Source organism: Apus apus, chromosome 17, assembly GCF_020740795.1.
Source record: "Apus apus isolate bApuApu2 chromosome 17, bApuApu2.pri.cur, whole genome shotgun sequence".
Taxonomy (NCBI): Eukaryota; Metazoa; Chordata; class Aves; order Apodiformes; family Apodidae; genus Apus; species Apus apus.
This window is the reverse complement of record NC_067298.1, coordinates 3,338,332-3,355,513: the sequence shown is the minus strand read 5'-3', so window position 1 is coordinate 3,355,513 and position 17,182 is coordinate 3,338,332. Positions and strand designations below refer to the sequence as shown.

Genomic DNA, 17,182 nt, shown 5'->3' with positions numbered 1-17,182 from the left:
AAAGCTATCCACTGGGACAGTGTCTTCCAACAGCCACAGTATTTTGAAAGATCTTTCACCTCCAGGCTCTACACATCTCTGGGATGTGCAATGCAAGGAGGAAGCTGTAAATACCCCACTTGTCTCAGATTTCCTAGTCTGAGAACAATGTCAATGTGGATGTTGCTAACCTGTGACTGGGGTAGATCTGCTGGCTCAACCAGGGCCAGGGTCTCACCACCCTCACAGTAAAGAATTTTTTCCTAATGTCTAATGTAAATCTTCCCTCTTCCAGTTTAAAGCCATTACTCCTTGTCCTCTCACTACATACCTTGGTAAAAAGCCCCTCCCCAGCTTTCCTGGAGCCCCTTCAGGCACTGGAAGGTGCTCTAAGGTCTCCCTGGAGCCTTCTCTTCTCCAGGCTGAACACCCCAACTCTCCCAGCCTGTCTCCAGAGCCTGTCACCAGAGCTGCTTCAGCCCTCTGTCCATCTTCGTGGCCTCTGGATTTGCTCCAACAGCTCCATGTCCTTGTGTTGGGGACCCCAGAACTGGACACAGTTCTCCAGGTGGGGTTTCATGAGAGTGGAGCAGATTGAGAGAATCCCCTCCCTGGCCCTGCTGGCCACACTGCTGGGGATGCAGCCCAGGACATGGTTTGTTTCTGGGCTCCAGCCTCAATGAGAGAGCCCATCCTCCCATAGTCCTGGGAGTTTTGTCTCTGCTGGATCAGTCCATTGAGATTAAGTGGGATGTTCATGCTCAGGACACCAAAGACAACTCACCCTAAACACTATTGTCAAGGATTTTGCTTTCCATCAAAACCTTTATGACAAATTTCAAGCTGAAAATAACTTGTGGGGTTCAACAGAGCATTCCCATTGGCTGGATTGTGATCACTGATCTGATTTGTATGAATAAGGTTTATGGAATTTTAATAATCTGCTCTGACACATTCTATAAATTTCTGTGTTTTACTACACATAAGGCCTAGTGTTCCAGGCACAATGGCTCCTTCTATGGCCAGAGATGTCAACTATATGCTAATTATGAATGTGTACTTGCATTCTTTTTAAAAAATATTGCTTCTACATAGAGGGGTGTGTGCCTCCAAGGCTCAAATAGAAGAGTACAAACACTCCAGTCTGGAGAGCTCTCTGTCAGTTATGCCTTGCAATCCATAATGCTGGTTTGTATTTTATTTTATTTTTAATATAGATTAAATCTGGTAGATGAAGAGAGATGTCATGCTTGATGTACTCACTTCCCAGACACCCAATAGAAGTGAAGGAAGGCAGAGTCACACAATGTGCCACCTCATTGAATCCTATGAAGAAGACAGTTTCTGTTTTGGTACAGTGCAAACATGAACTAATATAGCAACTAGTTTTTTAAAAAAGAGAGAAAATACAACTTTAATGTAATAGAGTAAGATGTGTTTAGGTATCCTTGCAGTCATTCCTGGAGTCACACAGAAGTACAGTGAGAAGCAGCTGCTTGTGAACTGTCATTGCAATTAGCTCCAGGAAATGAAATTGCAGCTGCCACATAACCAGGCGTCCAAATCTGGAAGGTTCAGTTTCCTTGTCTGTCATGTTCATCACATTGTAATGATTATTTTCTCCCAGCACAGCCAAACCATCACTGCACTCCCTGTTTGCTGTTCAGCTTGTTTCTTTGCCTTTTGTGAAGTCAGCTCTGACTTTAAGCCCAGCAGCATCTCTGCATTCACTGCCAAGCAGCTGCCCTGGGCTGTCAACCCTCTCCCAGAGACTGCCCCTCTTCCTGGACCAAGTCAGCAGAGGGTATGTTTGGTTTCCTTTAAGATTATAGAAGATCCAGATCTTCCTCCAGATTTCAATGTTACTATTTTAGGTAAGAGCATCTATATGCACTGCAGGACAACTTCTGTGCAGCAAATTCAACACACTTATCTCTGTTAGCTGAAGTTCATATGAACTCAGAAGCAAGGAATTGCAGGGTACAGGAGCTGTCAGGAGAAAAAGCAACATAAATAAGAGTGTGCTATGGATTATTTTGAAAGAAATAGCCACTTGGCATTATGCTGTCCTCTGTGGCCCTGCATCTTAAACACTGTACAGTTCTGTTCATCCTGTCTGAAGAGGACAGAGCAGAGCTAGGTCAGGCACATAGTAGAAGGGTTTTGGGATCAGAACTGCTGACCTTCAAAACCAAATGATTGGGGCAGGAGGGAAGGAACATGACAGTGAATTGTAAGGTGATTGACTCCAGAAGGCTCTTCTCATGCCAGAACGAAGGCAAAAAACTAATGTGGAGAGGTGCAGATTAGTAGGAAGCAGAAGGAGATGCTTCATATCATCCATCACTGTGCTGTGCAGCTGTTTTCTACCTAATGTTATGGGAAGTTTCTGTGAGTTCCAGAATCCACTCATGGGAGGAAAAAAAAAGATCTGCCAAGTGCTGTTGAAATGCAACTCTGCAACTGTGGGGCAAGAGAGTCCCTGAGCAGGGATCACCAGGGGATCTAAGTGTAATCTAGGTACAAATCACAATGTATTTTGTGACAAAGCTTTCTTTTCCCATCCTTCCCTAAGAAACTGGCACATACTGGTCACTGTCTGTGCCAGGATACTGGACTATATGGACCTTTGGCCTAAGCCAAATGTTTACATTTTATAGGCTTGGGAGGCAAAAATGAATTTATTTCAGCAATAGAGAAGACTGAGGAAAAGCATATAGCAACAAAGGACAAAAAAAGGCATAGACTACACATCTTCCATCAAAATAGGTAAAAACCACAGCAAGCAGGCAGTTAATTATGCTATTAAGTATAAAACTGTAACACATTTGCAGGCATTTTCTTAATAATGTGAACCAACATGAAAGATCCCTGAGAACTGGGAGCAGTGCTAGAGGGTGTCCTGACTTGAGTTCCGTGTTTCAGAATTAACCACAATGCCATCCAACAACCTTTCTCCCTTTTAAATAGACTTCCCAGAAAATGGGAGGGCAGTGAGAAGAGCTCAGGAAACCTGGACCTGTGACAAGAGAGTCAGGATTGTTACCAGGTTAGAAAAGTCATCTAAGCAGCTGATATAAAAAGAGGGTCCTAGTCTCTTTGAGCCACCAGGCAAATGATAAAGTTTTAAAGCATTTCCTAAGACTACAAAAAAACCCCATAGGTCCATAAATAAAAGGACTATCACTTGTCCTGTAGCTCCAGGACAGTGAGTGTTTGGTTTTCTACATTATAAAACAGGAAGTCAAAATAAAATCAGAGTTAGATGGTCTCATCCTCTGCTTTCAGGGACTTGTACAAACAGAGCATGCAGCATAACCAGTAAGGCTGGACTGTTTGTCCCTACAATAAATACTTCACCAGAGCATGTTTGTAATTTTTTTTTCATTTGTTTAAGGCTGGAGACAGTAATTTATACAAGCAAGATTCTTGGAGTAAGAAATGTGACATGAGTAGTTCTGTGGTTGGAGTCCAGATAGAAGATCCTGACTGCTGAAAATTCACTTGTGTGTGAGGTTAGTGCAGTGTAAGGCATGCCAGCAGCATTCCTTGGGCTGTGTTGTCTTGATCATCAGTTCAGGGATTGCCACTGTATTTAATGAAGCCGTGTGGGAGAGTGGTACCTGGTCCCTGTGCAGCAAACCAGGGAAGTTTTGAATAGTTAAATCAGTTGCTTCAACTTGGCACTCAGCTTTGCTTTTAAGGGCCTCCTGCAGGACAGATGCCACAAGGACCTGTGAGGGTTAGTTTGAGGAAGAGGAGGCTGAGAGGAGTCTCATCAGTTGTAGAGACTCATCAGTCTCTACAAATACCTGAAGGTCATTGTAGAGAGGTTGGTGCTGGTCTCTTCTCACAGGTGATCAGTGACAGAACAAGAGGGAAGGGCTTCAAGCTGCACCAGGGCAGGGTTAGACTGGACATTAGGAAAAAAATTTTCACAGCAAGAGTGGTTAGAGACTGGCACAGGCTGCCCAGGGAGGTGGTGGAGTCACCATCCCTGAGTGTGTTTAAGGGTTGTTTGGATGTGGTGTTGGTGGACGTGGTTTAGGGGAGACCTTTGTGGAGCAGGGATGATGGTTGGACTCAGGCATCCCCAGGGTCTTTTCCAACCTGAATGGTTCTGTGATTCTATGAAATACACTTTCAGCCCATTCAGCTTGTAGAGTAAGTTTAACTTCTTCATTTGACTCACAGCAGTAGTTATGACTCCTCCTATTCAGTGGTCTTGTGTGGATCACTCTGTGAGCAGTGTAAATCACCATGAGCATCTCTGACCTTCTGCAGCCTGGTTCTCTGTCCAACCCTCTGTCCATCTGAAGCCCTGCAAAGCAGAATTGTCTCTTCTTGTCTTTGTACAGTGGCCAATATGGATGCAGACAGGTCCAGCAGATCACTGTCTATCAGGCCCCTATGTGCACCAACAGGAATTAACTGCCCTCACCAGCCTTATGCAGGGCTTCAGCCCACACCCTCTGCCCATCATTCCAGGAGCACCATTTAAGTTCAGGCCTGAGCTTTGTTGTAGGTGTCTGAGCCATGTTATAGGTGTCTAAGCTATGTTATAGGTGTCTAAGTTATGTTGTAGGTGTCTGAGCCATGTTGTAGGTTCACCTATCTCCAGCTCTGCTGCTTGGATGGACCTCAGGCTTCTGTTGTGGCCTTGTCTCCTCATACTATGTGTGCCTCATCTCCTATTGCTGCTAACAAAATTCCATGGATGAACTTGGTTCATCACCTCACCTTGTCTTAGGATGTTGATACCTCTGCTGAGGTTACAAAGCTCCTGGTTTGTTTCACCCTTGTGGAGTAGCCCTGCCTTTTGCTGCCTCCTGACACCCTTGATCAGAACATTTTCCATCAGGAAAGGTGACTATTTGTAAAGGTTATCTGTGAAACACTAGAAGATACAAGAAGCAGCTCCATTAGGTGAACTCACAAGGAAAACAACTGTTTAGTAGAGGATTACGTGGTCCATTTCCAAACTTGGCACCCTGTCATCTCTCCACCTGGCAGGTGGAGATGCTGGGTGCACTGATGCTTCCAAGACTGCAGCTCCCTGTGGTATAAAGGTTGAGCATCACTTCTTTCTAGCTGCAAGTTCTGCCCTGTTCCTTGAGCAAAGCATCTCGTCCTGCACCACCACTGCTCTGCTGTAGAGTGCTTTCAGTGCAAGGCTTTCCCCTGGAATCCTATCAAAGGTTCCAGACTAGGGTTAAGCAGTAAGGTTTGAAGTAAGGTAGGTAATGTGGCTACAGACACCTTGTTGTCCTCTGCTGACCATATGTAAAGGTCCTATAGAAAGAAAATGCTGCTGTTAGAAATCTGTCACATGGCACATCACAGGACATGTCCTGACATCTCCTGTCTCCTTGTGCTGGTCCAAATTGGGGTACATTGATGGACTGTAGCCTGACAATGAGCAAGAATGAGGCAATTGTGGCAACAAAGCCAGATTTAAAAAAGCAGGTGACTTTCACCCTGGTGATGGATTTCTGTGCTGCTGGGGCTGTGCCTGTGCCTGGCCCAGCACCAGTCCTGGGAACACAGCTTGCAAGTTGCAGGTCTCTAAAGACGTGCTGGTTTGAAGCCCTCTAAGGCAAAAAGGGAGACACGCTGCCACCTGGTGTGACAGACTGAACCATGCACTGAGCTGCAGAGGTTGCTTTGAACTGCAGGAGGGTGGAAGGGCTCTGGCAAGTAATCCCAGGGTTTCCCCTCAGGCAGCAAGTTGCTCCTCAAAGGACTTGCTCTCAAGGCCCTTCACCAGCTTCGTTGCCCTTCTTTTGAGCTGCTCCAGCACCTCCATGTCCTTCTTCTACTGAGGTGCCCAAAACTGGACACAGTGTTTGAGGTGTGACCTCACCCAGGCTGAGTACAGGGGGATGATCACCTCACATCCTTCCCTGATCTCCAGGCACTGTCCTGGAAGGCAAAGTTATTGCTTTCTTTTGCTCCTCTTAACACAGGTTGAAGCTGTCCCTCAAACTGGGATGCCAAAGGTTGTGTTTGCACACTTTCCCTCAGCCCAAACACAACGGGATTTCTGCTCTTCCTCTTGGAGCTCACCAGGGCTCTTCATGAATTGGAATCTCTGTGGATGAGCAGAATGAGGGCTAAGACTTGAAGCTGGCTGCAGAATTTCTGAGGCTGGGAGGAAAAAAATGTGGTCGTGCCTTCCCCCTACTGGAACCAGACAGAACGACTCATCAGATTTTAATTTACTTCAGTGTTTGCCACAGAGGAGAGTCCTGAGGTTGAAACGGCCAGAATCAAGGTGAGGCTTGTAAAAATACTGCCATCAGGACGCATTGATTTCGGGAAGTGCCTCTGCTCTCTCCTGCCAGGCTTCCCGAGGGACAAGCCCAGACTGTCCCCAAGGCAGTGGGACACAAGGACAGTGTCAGCCCACAAGGATCGCTCCCAGTCACCGAGGATCCTCCCAAGGATCTTGGACCCTAGGGCCAGATCCATCATCTCAGCAGCCAGGCAGGACAGTGGGTTCCCAGGCAAACCCCCCAACCCAGCCAGTGAGGGAAAAGGCAGGGACTGCAGGTCTTTTTTAAAGCGAGATTGATGTGAACACTACGAAAGCCCCCGTCTCCCCCCTCCCCTGGGAAGGTCACAGGGAAAGAGGGGGCATCACCTGCAGAAATCCCAGAAATAGACCCAGGTCCCAGCAGAGCTGCAGCTGCAGGAACATGCTCTGAGATTTTAATTTGCTGCCCCCCATGCACTCCCCACAGGTCATGGGTGCAAAGGCTGGTGGGGCAAGGGCAGGGGGGTGACACACAGCACCCTGGAGCCCAGACACAACTTCCCTTCCTTGCCTTCCCCTCATCCGAGGCTGGAGCAGCTCTGCCCTGGAGACAGGCTGGGAGAGCTGGGGTGTTCAGCCTGGAGAAGAGAAGGCTCCAGGGAGACCTTAGAGCACCTTCCAGTGCCTGAAGGGGCTCCAGGAAAGTGGGGAGGGACTTGGGACAAGGGCAGGGAGGGGTGGGATGAGGAGAAATGGTCTCAAGTGAAAAGGAAGAAATTGAGATGAGCTAGAAGAAATTCTTGGCTGTGAGGGTGGTGAGACCCTGGCCCAGGTTGCCCAGGGAAGCTGTGGCTGCCCCATCCCTGGCAGTGTTGAAGGGCAGGTTGGATGGGGCTGGGAGCAGCCTGGTCAGGTGGGAGGTGTTCCTGCCCATGCAGGGGGCTGGAACTGGATGGTCTCAAAGGTCCCTTCCAACCCAAACCATTCCATGATTCTATGAATGGCTCAGGATTGTTTCCCCTTTCTAGCCTGGCCGTGGACACAGAGCCAGTCCCTCTCTGCAAACCAGAATGTTCCAGGAACTCTTGGATTCCAAGTGAACGTGCCATGAAACTGGAAACTGACAGTGGTGTCTCCCAGGAAGAAGGAGCCAGGGTGCCCCAGGGAGAGCTCTCCACCCTCTGCCACTCACCTGTGGGCAACAGGAGGTTCAGTGTGTGTGTGTGGGGGGGCAGCTCTGCCCATCCCTCCCCCTGTGCCCTGCATCCAGCAGCCCCTGGGCAGCCCCCTGGCAGCCCCCTGCTACCAGGAGCTGCTGGAAACTGCCAAGAGGTCTGGGCAGGGACCAACCTCTGCCTTTGAAGGGGACACTGATCCCAGGAGCAGGGTTTGCAGGGGAACAAAGCCAAACACCAAAGCCAACAGAAGTAAAAGCCTTCAGAAAACAGGTGGCTCCAGGCAGCTTGTTTAGAAGTCTTCCAGGAGAAGCTGTTGATGTGAGGGAAATACTTCTGCTCCTGCAAGGGCTGTAGCTGCCCTAGGGCATGGAGATGATAGCAAAAGGTGGCAGCTGGGCTGGCAGTGGCTGCCCCAGCCAGTGAAATCAAACAGCAAACTGGGAGCAGAGTGGCAAGACAAAGGGGTTTTTAATAATGAAGGTGTTGCTGGTAACATAGGTAAGGAAATGTGCTTGCTTACAGGTTTGAAGCTGACAGCATCCCTTCAATCAGGAAGTACATTTGCTGAGAGGAGAAAAATGATCTGGAAAGGCCTGTACAATGAGGCAGTGTAGCAGCTAACAATGCTCCCCTTCAAGTGCTATGAATAATTCCCCATAGACCGGCTTAAAAAAAAAAACAACCTCTCTCTCTTTAGAAAAAGAAATGCTTTAAAAAAAAAACAAACAACCAAAAAATGCAACCTGTGCTGGTCTATCCTAGCAGTGCACTGTGACCGTTTGTACAATAGGAAAGTGGTGCTTTAAATAGTGAGTTGAAAGCTACTGCCACGTGCTTTATACAGCATGCAAAGAAACGGCACCGACTGGAGACACAGCAGGGGCTGCAGAGGCTCCTCCGACTGCTCCAGCATCCCTGGGAGCCGGGCTGCCCACCAGCCCCTCCTGCTGGGCCTCCTCCCAGCTGCTGGTCTCCCTGTGCTCTCCTTCCAGTAACACAAATATTAAATACGCTCAGTCTGTAAATAGTTTAACAACCTTTGTCAGCGACAATATTTACTTTGGCAGAACCAGGATTGCAAAGAAGTGTCCGTCAAACAGTCTGCAGCGGGTTTGGTGGTTTTGGTGGAAGCCAAGAAGTGAAGGGAAGGCTCCTTGTTTTGTTTCGTTTGCTGGTGCCTGAGGAAGGATATTGCACAGAGACTGACAGGAGAAATGCTGGTGACTTCAGGCGGGAGGCAGCACTGCAGGAGAGCATCCACCTCTGCTGGCTCCAGGAGAACTGGCTCCTCCGGGCTCAGTGATTCACAGCTGTTCTCCAGGTGGCCCTGCCCTGGGCTGCGTGAACAGTGATGCTGGAGCCGAGTTGGGGAGAAGGGGATGACTGCTGGGGATCGAGGAGGACTGGGGAGAAGGACGGGGGGATGGATGGCAGGGAAGTGGAGGGAACAAAAGCAGATGCTCACACAAAACCGCTCATCGGGCCCCGCTCATCCCTGCCCCACGCGCAGGTCACCGAGTGCCCGTCTCTGGCTCCCCCTGCTCCCCGGCCATGCAAGGTGCTGGAGATCCATCCTGCCCTGCGGCTGTGCAAAGGACAGCCCCTCCAAAGCCTGCCTCTGTTTTCTATACAACTTGCTCCTACCTTGGACCAAAACACGTAACACATCTCTCCACCTGTACCAGACCAGCGGGGCCATGGCAGCTCCACGGGGAGGCCACGTCCCGCTGACACCTGAACCTACAGCCTGAACAGCTGCCTCCAACATCCAGAGAAGCCTCCAAGGCCACATGCTTCAGCCTGACTCAGTTCAGACTGCAACTGGGATGGCTCCTGGGCCCCCCAGGCACCGTGAGGATATGACAAGGTGCCACCATGAAAATGACAGTCTCCATCTCTCATCCACCCAGAACAGAGCTGTGCAGGGACTGGGCAAAGCCACTTTGGGGGCAGGAAAAGGGACACGAGGCGAGCTTGGATGTATGGAGAAGTGTGCCTGTGGCCCTGGCTGGGCAGAGCCTCCCCATTCCTAAAGCCCTGGCTCAGGCATGGCCAAGAGGAGCCCAGCAGGATTGTCTAAAGAGCTGGATAGGCAGGAGGTGGGTAGAGGAGGGGCCAGCAATGGGCTCTCCTCTCCAGGATTCCCCAATTCCACCCAGGTGAGGTCTCCTCACCACACAGTTTTGTCATGAGCTGCTCCATGAGAGTGACTGGGGGAGGAGGGGGGGGGGGGGGAAGATAAGAGAAACAAAACTGAAGTTCTTGTCAATCTAAAAAAAAGTGTTGTTAAAGGCACTGGTGTCCTCTGTGGGAACGTGTTGATGGAGGAAAACTAAAGTACCAGAGCTGTTGTGCTGTCAGTTCCCAGTAACTGCCAAATCCAAACAAGTTTATACGCTGGGAAAATGACTCCAGTTTCCCCTGGAAGTGGCACGTTAGCCCTTTGTGTCCCCCAGCGTGACAGAAACACCGCCCTGGCTGCTGCAGGCTCACAGTGCCCTGCCTCCAGCACCTGCCCTTTCACCACTGCTGCAGGTGCAGGTCCATGCTGGTGTTTAGATTGAGATCAGTAACATCTAGGAAATCAATGTTGAAGATGCTGGGCCCCGTGGGGGTGAGCGAGCCAAAGCCAGTGGCAGAGCTGGGGGGGGTGAGGTCCAGCCACTCCATCGTTTCCCACGGAGACTCAGTGAAGCTCATTTGTAAACCCGAGCCCTCAGCAGGGGAAGGGGAGAGCTGGGTTTCCATGGGTGAGAGGGGAGTCTGTAAAATCTCCTGGGAGGTGAGCAGTTCATCCGCGGCTTTGCCGGAGAACCCCTCCATCATCCCTTCAAAGTGGGACTCTTCTCCCCCCATCTTCAGCAGGGCAATTTCACTGACCCTGCCCAGGGGGCTGTGGTTGTTCAGCAGCACCTCGAGGTGAGCATCACTGCTGCCTGGACAGTGCTCGAAGGAGAGCTGGGCTGAGGAGACCTGCTCGAAGGTGCTGGGTGGCTTTGGGTGAGCAGCGCTGGAGTTCCCCGTCGACACAGTTATCTGAGGTACTTTCTGGAGGCAGGACCGATCCTCCTTGGCATTGGCTGGCATTTCTGTCAACAAACGAGAGGGGTTTGAGGTGCTCTGGTAGTGCCCACCACTGCTGGGCACGGGGCCACCACCACAGACCCCCCAAGCTGGGCACTCAGGCATGACCTGCTCCCCACTTGGTCCCCTTGGCACGGCTCACCCACCCTCCCTGTGGGAAGCTTCACACATTCCTGCTTTCTGACCTCGTCTCCACTGGTTTTGGACACAGTCCCCAGGGCAGGAGCACTGGCAGCTGTCCCCATGGGGCTGGGCACAGGGCACGGGCCGTGCGTGGGAAAGGACACAGGCGACACTTTGCAGAGGGGAGGGCAGCAGCAGTGCTCTGTGCAGGGGGTGGCACTGGCAGCACTGGGAATGGTGGGGGACACTGGGGGCTGAGTGTGGGGAGGGTGGGGGCACCGCTGTGCCCTTCTCTCTCTGCAGTCTGCACAGGCCATAACCAAGCCCTAGCACCCCACCAGCTCTGCACAGGTGGGTGCTGGTTCTGGGAGGGTCAAGGTGCTTTTGGGGTCCGTCTCGGTGGCTGCCAGCACCAGGAGGGCAAACGAGAGCTGTGCTCAACTTGGGCAGCTCTGCTGGGGGTACAGGGCATGCTGAGCCCCATGGGCTGACACTGGCTGGGAGGGGAAGCCCTGGAGAGGAAGAGGGTAGCCCTGGAGGGGAGCAGGGAAGCAGTGTGTACCTCCACTCTCAATCAGCACGTCCAGGAGCTCGTCCATCTGCTGACTTCGTGTCATCTGCTGAAGCAAACGACAAAGAGGAGAGGACATTAGGAGAGTCCCTCCGGCCACCAGCCAGGTAAGGTGGCTCTAGACCCCACCAATGGCTTTCTCCTGTGCAGGGAACGTGCCACCCCCAGCACAGGGCTGGCAGCAGCTTTCAGGTAACCACTGCAGGGCCCTGGGAAAAGCAGGGCAGATCTGGGGAGCACAGCACCAGGTTCCCCCAGCCCTGCTGCTTCTGCTCAGTGGCTACCACAGACTGTCCCTTCCCAGGCCCATCAGGACCCACCACCTCATACTGCCATATTCCTCCTTGCACTCCCTGCAGCTCCCTGGGGGCAGCTCATCATCCTCCTCTCCCTGACCAGAGACTGGAAGGACCTTCTGCCTCCCTCCCTGCCAGGCAGCATAAGCCCATTTTTATTGCTGCCAACAGCATCACTCCATTTTCCTGAAGGCGCCATCATGACCAGCACTGAGGCTGCTCCAGACTCAGAAGAAATAAGGGGTTGATGGGGGATGGACCTCGTCCTCCCTGTGGGAGCAGCACTCCAGGGGAAGGTGAAGGGAGGCAGATGGCATGGGGGGCACTTTGCTAATGGGCTCTGAGGGAAGGTGAGGTTTCTTGGTGTCTTGGAAATGCTCAAGAGTCTGTTTCTTCCATAGCACTGAGAACCCCAAAAAGAGTACACAGAAGACCTGGGGTATTTGTGTGGATGGCAAGACCCTGGGATGGGCTGGCATAGAAGATACTATCCCATCCAGCTTGGTGTCTGACTGCTGTGTGTCAGTCATCCAGCAACCAGCTCCTCCAGAAAAGCCCATTCCTTATGGAAACAGGCTTGTCCTGCCCAGAGACCCCATAGCAGGTTGTAACTCCTGCAGACGAGTTACAGGAACCACAAAAGAACACCCTGCTCAGCCCGAGCCTTGTAGAAAAGAAAAATCATGCAGTTACCTGCTTTACTGCATCCTCATAGGGTGGAGGCTGCTTTACCTCTGAGAGGGCTGGGCTTGACTTATAAAAACTTGGGGGTGGAATAGAAAACTTTTGACCTGCCTGGGTAGCCATCTGCGTGGGGGAAATACAGGGAAACGGAGTCAATGCACAGGGAGGCCCAGCACGCTCAGCCCCGTTGGGTGGTGCCAGGGAAATGGTTTTGTGGGTCAAGCCAGCTGGTCTGGTCAAACAAAGTGTCTGGCCTGTGGGCAGGAGATGGGAGGGGGTTAAACTGGGTCCTTCAGCTCAGCTCTGAGCCCCAGGGCTGGGCTGCTGCTGGAGGACAGGAGTGATGCTGCACCTGGTGCTCGGTCCCACCATGAAGATAACAAGTGGGAGAGAGAGCTGAGCTGCCTCCAGCTGCCCGCTGCCTCCCAGCCCCTCTGCTGGGGAGCCTCTCCATCACAACCTGCCCAGGGCATTTCACAGAGGCCAGGCCAGGGAAGACCACTCCAAGAGTCACGGTCGGGTCAGCACCTTGGCTGTGCCTCTGCAAAACCCCCGAGTAGCAGTGCCAGCCTTTTGCCAGTCCCCTCTTCCAGGAGGGACCTCATCTGAAGCTCCAGTGCCTGCCAGCTGTTGTCCCCATTGCCTCCAGGCCCCTGTGTGTCCTTTCCCACCAGCTGCCCGTGGCTGCCTCAGCCCAGGAGAGCCAGCACCAGGGGCTGCAGCATGGATCCTGCAGGCAGGTTAGCCCCAGAAGTGGATCCAGGGCAGCAGTGAGACCACTTGGCAGGGCCAGGCAGATCCTGGCCACCTTTCTCTGGAGGGAATGTTATCCTTGCCTTGGGGATGGCCCTGGCTAGGTACAGAGAGGGAGCTGTGGCTGAAGAGAGACCCTCACCCCTCAGGAGCCCCTTGCAGGCAGCAGAACACCCGGGGGGGTGTCACAGTGGGATGAGCTGCAGGACACTGTGGGGACACCCCCTCTGTGGTGCCTCTTGCACTGAGGCAGCGAGGAATGAGCTGGGGATGCCCCTAAGGAGCCCCTGCTCCCAATGGTGCTCACCGAGCATTCCCAGACTCCCAGGCAGCCCCACTGGAGTGTCACCTCCCAGCACTGTGTCCCACTGCCCTCACAGCTCTGCCCCCCAGCCCAGCCACCTCTGCAGCTCCGTGCCCCACTGCTGGGGCTGCTCTCAATCCATTCTCCACCCAACCTGTAACTGTGCTGCTTTTGTGGGTTGGCAGCATGTGCCCCTCTCCGAGCTCTCAGAACTGCCCAGAGGGCTGAGAGGAGTGCTGGATGATGAGGGACAACCCTGCTGTGCTGGTTGCCTGGTGGGGAGGCAGAAGCTCTATCTGACTGCAGACCCTGCTCTATCTTTCCAAGAAAAGGCTTCCCATGTGATGGGGATAACAGCCCCCCCCCTCACTTCGACCCTGTGTTCAAAACCCCTCACACACTGCTAGGAGCTGCAATGCCTCAGCAAGGTGCTGAAAGCCCTGCAGTGGGGCTGTCCCTTGGGTGTAGGAAGCTGTGCCAGGGCTCTCCCAGGGACTGAGAGATCTATGCTGGTGCTTCCCTACTGTGGACAGAACTTTGCCAGGGCTTTGTGGGGCTGGGGGAGCTGTGCCAGGGCTTCCCCAGGGTGGAGAAGCAGTGCCAGGGCTCCATGGGGCAGAGGGAGCCATGCCAGGACCCTCTCAAGACACAAGGAACTTTGCCAGTGCTCATACTGGGGTCCCCTGGGGAAGAGGGGAGCTGTGCCAGGGCTCCCCCAGGGGCACAGAAAGCTGTGCCAGGGCCTTCCCCTGAGGGGAGAGGGAGCTGAGTTGGGGCTCTTTTAGGGCAGAGGCAGCTGTGCCAGTACTCCCCAGGGGCAGAGGGAGCTGTGCCAATGCTTAACAAGGGGCAGAGGCAGCTGTGCCAGGTGTCCCCAGGACAGAGTGAGCTCTGCCAGTGCTTAACCAGGGGCAGAGGATGCTGTGCCAGGATTCTCTCCCAGGACACAGGGAGCTTTGCCAGTGCTCACCCAGGGGCAGAGAGAGCTGTGCTGGGGTCCCCTGGAGAAGAAGGGAGCTGTGCCAGGGCTCTCCTGGGGCAGGAGGAGCTGTGCCAGGGCTGTGCTGAGACACCTCAGGGCAACTGGGTGCGGTGGCATCAGGACTCCCCCAGGAGCTGCCCTGCAAAGGACTCCGTGGTGCCATCAGCTTCCAACCCATTGTCCATCTGGGCTGCTCTCTGCCTTTCCAGCCAGCCCCACTGCTGCTGCAGCTCCCCGGGCCACCCCCCCGCCCCCCCAGGGTGCCAGCAGTCCCCACCTGCCAGGAAAGGACTCAGACTGGGACGTTTGACTGGCTGCCCACAGACACCAGTGCGTTCAGCACCCTGATGCCACGGGGGCTGCTCTCCCCCTTACCGAGGTGCGCAGGCAGCTGCTGCTCTGCGGGGACCCGCTGCGCCCTTCGGCCGGCGCGCCGGGGGACACCGGGAGCAGGTAGTGGCTGTTGGGGGACGGTGGCAGGCTGATGTGCTGGGGGCTCTTGGCAGCCCCGAGTGGAGAGTGCTGGGGGGAGCACTGCGGGCTCAGGAATGTGGAGGAGGTGACGGTGCCCTGCCCTGCAGGCTCCAAGCAGTGGCTATTTACAACGTGCGGCAGCTGCGGCACCCCACAGTTACTCAGCTTCTCCGAGCTGCTGCACTGGCCCTTGGAGGCAGTTTGTTTGGATGCAAACGGGCAGCTGGACACTGCGTTTTCTTGCTTGATGGGAACCCCAAAGAAATGCTGAGGTGGCTGCTGCTTCTCCTCGAGGCCGTTGCTTCTCTTCCGCTTCTGGAGCTGCATCCGTAGCTCCTCCACCTGCCTCTGCTCTTGTTGCAGCTTCCATGTCAATTCATTGATGACCTTCTGCTTCTCCACCAGCATCTTGTCTTTCTCTGTGTCAATCCCTTCCAGCTCAAGCTGGATACTCCCTCCATTCATGCTGCTCATGAGGCTTTCTTCAGCACTGCCATGAACCGGAGACGGCTGGAGACCAAACTGTGGAGAAGACATGGGTCCATCGTTGAACGTGTCCGGCAAAGAGCCGCTCACAGAGAGGTCGGAGGAGGCTGGAGAGATGGGTGGGGTAGAGCTGGTGCTGCCGAAGTGGTAGAAGCCATTTGATAACATGCTGGTGGAGGACTGTGGCTGGTAGCTCGGCAGGGTGCTTGTCGGAGTGACGGGGAAGGTGACAGTGGTGATCTCACTGAAGTTGGGCACCGCGCTGCTGCCGCACTCCTGGAAGGGCCGCAGCCGCTCCATCAGCGCCGTCTTGGTGCCTGACACGGGCAGGCCTCGTATCCGGAGCTGCTGCCTCAGTTCTGACACCTAGGAAGGAAGACACCAGGGGCAGATGAGCTTTTTAGAAACCGAACATGTCTAGCAAGGGGTCTCAGGTCACAGGCTCCCACTTCAAAGCGCTGACACCGCAGGTGCTCGTTGTGTCACCTGCAGTCGCCAGTCACCATGCACAGCACTGACCACGGCACCTCCTGCAGGACCTGAACCTTTCCTGATGGGAAAAACCTTCCTTCTTCCTCCAGGAACTGTGACAGGACTCTATTAACCAGCAGTATTCCTTGGGCTACAGACATAACCCAAGATCCCCATCCTAGCAGTACGTTTCTACATCAGCAGAGGACTTACCCACAGAGCAGGAACTACTTGGTGGCATCCTTTAGCTCAGAGACTGCAACCTTGGAGCTAGACACTCCATGGTCAGGCATCTGCACAGGGTTCAGGCACCTGAGCTGGGGCATTGCTACGTCAAACGTTATTTCTATCTCATTTCCTTCTCTAATAATGAGCATTGCCCCCAGGTCTCTGCTCCTCAAGACTTGTCCTTCCTCATGGCTGAGGCTCCATCAGCAAAGTATTAAAAAGCCCTTGAAGGGAGTGATTCCCCCTCACAATTTGTCTTGCTCACATGAGAGATGTGTGTACTGCTCAAAGCAGTGCTTGTAGCTGCAGGCTCCAGGAGACACCTGCCTGTGTAGAAGGCTGAGCTGGCCTGGCTGCAATGACCACCAAGTGGAGGCTAAGCTTCCCTCCTAGCTCCTGGCTGGAGGATTCTGCTGCTGCTGGCAGTATCTGTGATGACCACCATAAAACCAGAGAAGCAATGGAGCCCTGAGCTGCAGGATCAGCAGCACAGATCATCCTTTGGTCCTTAACCTGCTGGCCTGGCTGGCAGCCCTCTCAAGTTAGACCTAAGCTTTGTGGATCCATGGCCTGGAGCAATGTGTGCACACACCACCCACAGAGCAGCAAACTCCTGTTTACCACCCTGCTGGCCAGTTCCTGACCCAGTGGGATGGATTCCTGGGGCTGGTCACAGTGTGCTGGCTCTGGTCTGGGGCTCTGGAACGTGTGTTCACTGCCAGGCAGTGGCACTGCCCTGCACACTTCAGGGGCAGTGAGGCACGTTCAGGCCATCAGACTCTGCTCCTGCAGTGACAAGGTTTTGCACTCACCTTCAGATCATCCAGGTTAGATGGCAGAGGGCCTGGCTTGATAGATGAGACACAAGTCTGGCCTGAAAAGGTGGTTTTCACAGGAGAGAGAGGGGTGTTGCTGACAGAAGTTGATGAAGAATTTGAACTTTTGACCATTTGCTCATTTGATTGCCTGAAATAACAAAGGAGATTTGGGGTAATTTGTCTGCCCCCCCAGCCCCAACCCCCCCTCAGTGTGCCATCTCTCTGCTCCCTTGGGGCTGCTCTCTCCCGTGTGAGACCTGAAGGACCACAAAGCCCCAGAAGAACCAGGTTGGGAAGTAAGGAGATTGCTGGTGACCCACCAGTAGTTCAGGTGTCCCCAGGCAGTGCCCAAAGCCAGAGCAGCCTTGCAGGGGACTGCAATGTTCCCAAGCTTTCGTGTGTCCCTTGCATGCATCCATCCCCTTTGCATGGGCACAAATGGGTATGGGGAGAGAAAGCTGGGAGGGAAACAGGGCTAAAGGCTGCTCTTGGCAC

General features: G+C 53.4%; 1 protein-coding gene across 4 annotated transcripts in view; it reads right to left on the bottom strand.

Annotated features, from left to right (window-relative positions):
• Window positions 1-7,862: 7,862 nt before the first annotated feature.
• MYOCD (myocardin) overlaps window positions 7,863-17,182 on the bottom strand; it is a 37,114-nt gene continuing 27,794 nt past the window's right edge. For 2 of the 4 annotated variants that reach the window (XM_051634674.1, XM_051634676.1), the window contains exons 9-12: window positions 16,682-16,835; window positions 14,586-15,536; window positions 11,183-11,240; window positions 7,863-10,502 (exon numbers count right to left, since the gene is read on the bottom strand). In XM_051634674.1, coding sequence (XP_051490634.1) covers window positions 9,934-10,502; window positions 11,183-11,240; window positions 14,586-15,536; window positions 16,682-16,835 — 1,732 coding nt within the window. In that variant the 3' untranslated portion in view covers window positions 7,863-9,933. Of the gene's footprint in view, window positions 10,503-11,182; window positions 11,241-12,180; window positions 12,283-12,771; window positions 12,799-14,585; window positions 15,537-16,681; window positions 16,836-17,182 lie in introns of all 4 variants that reach the window. The other 2 variants (XM_051634678.1, XM_051634675.1) reach the window with 2 other exon arrangements.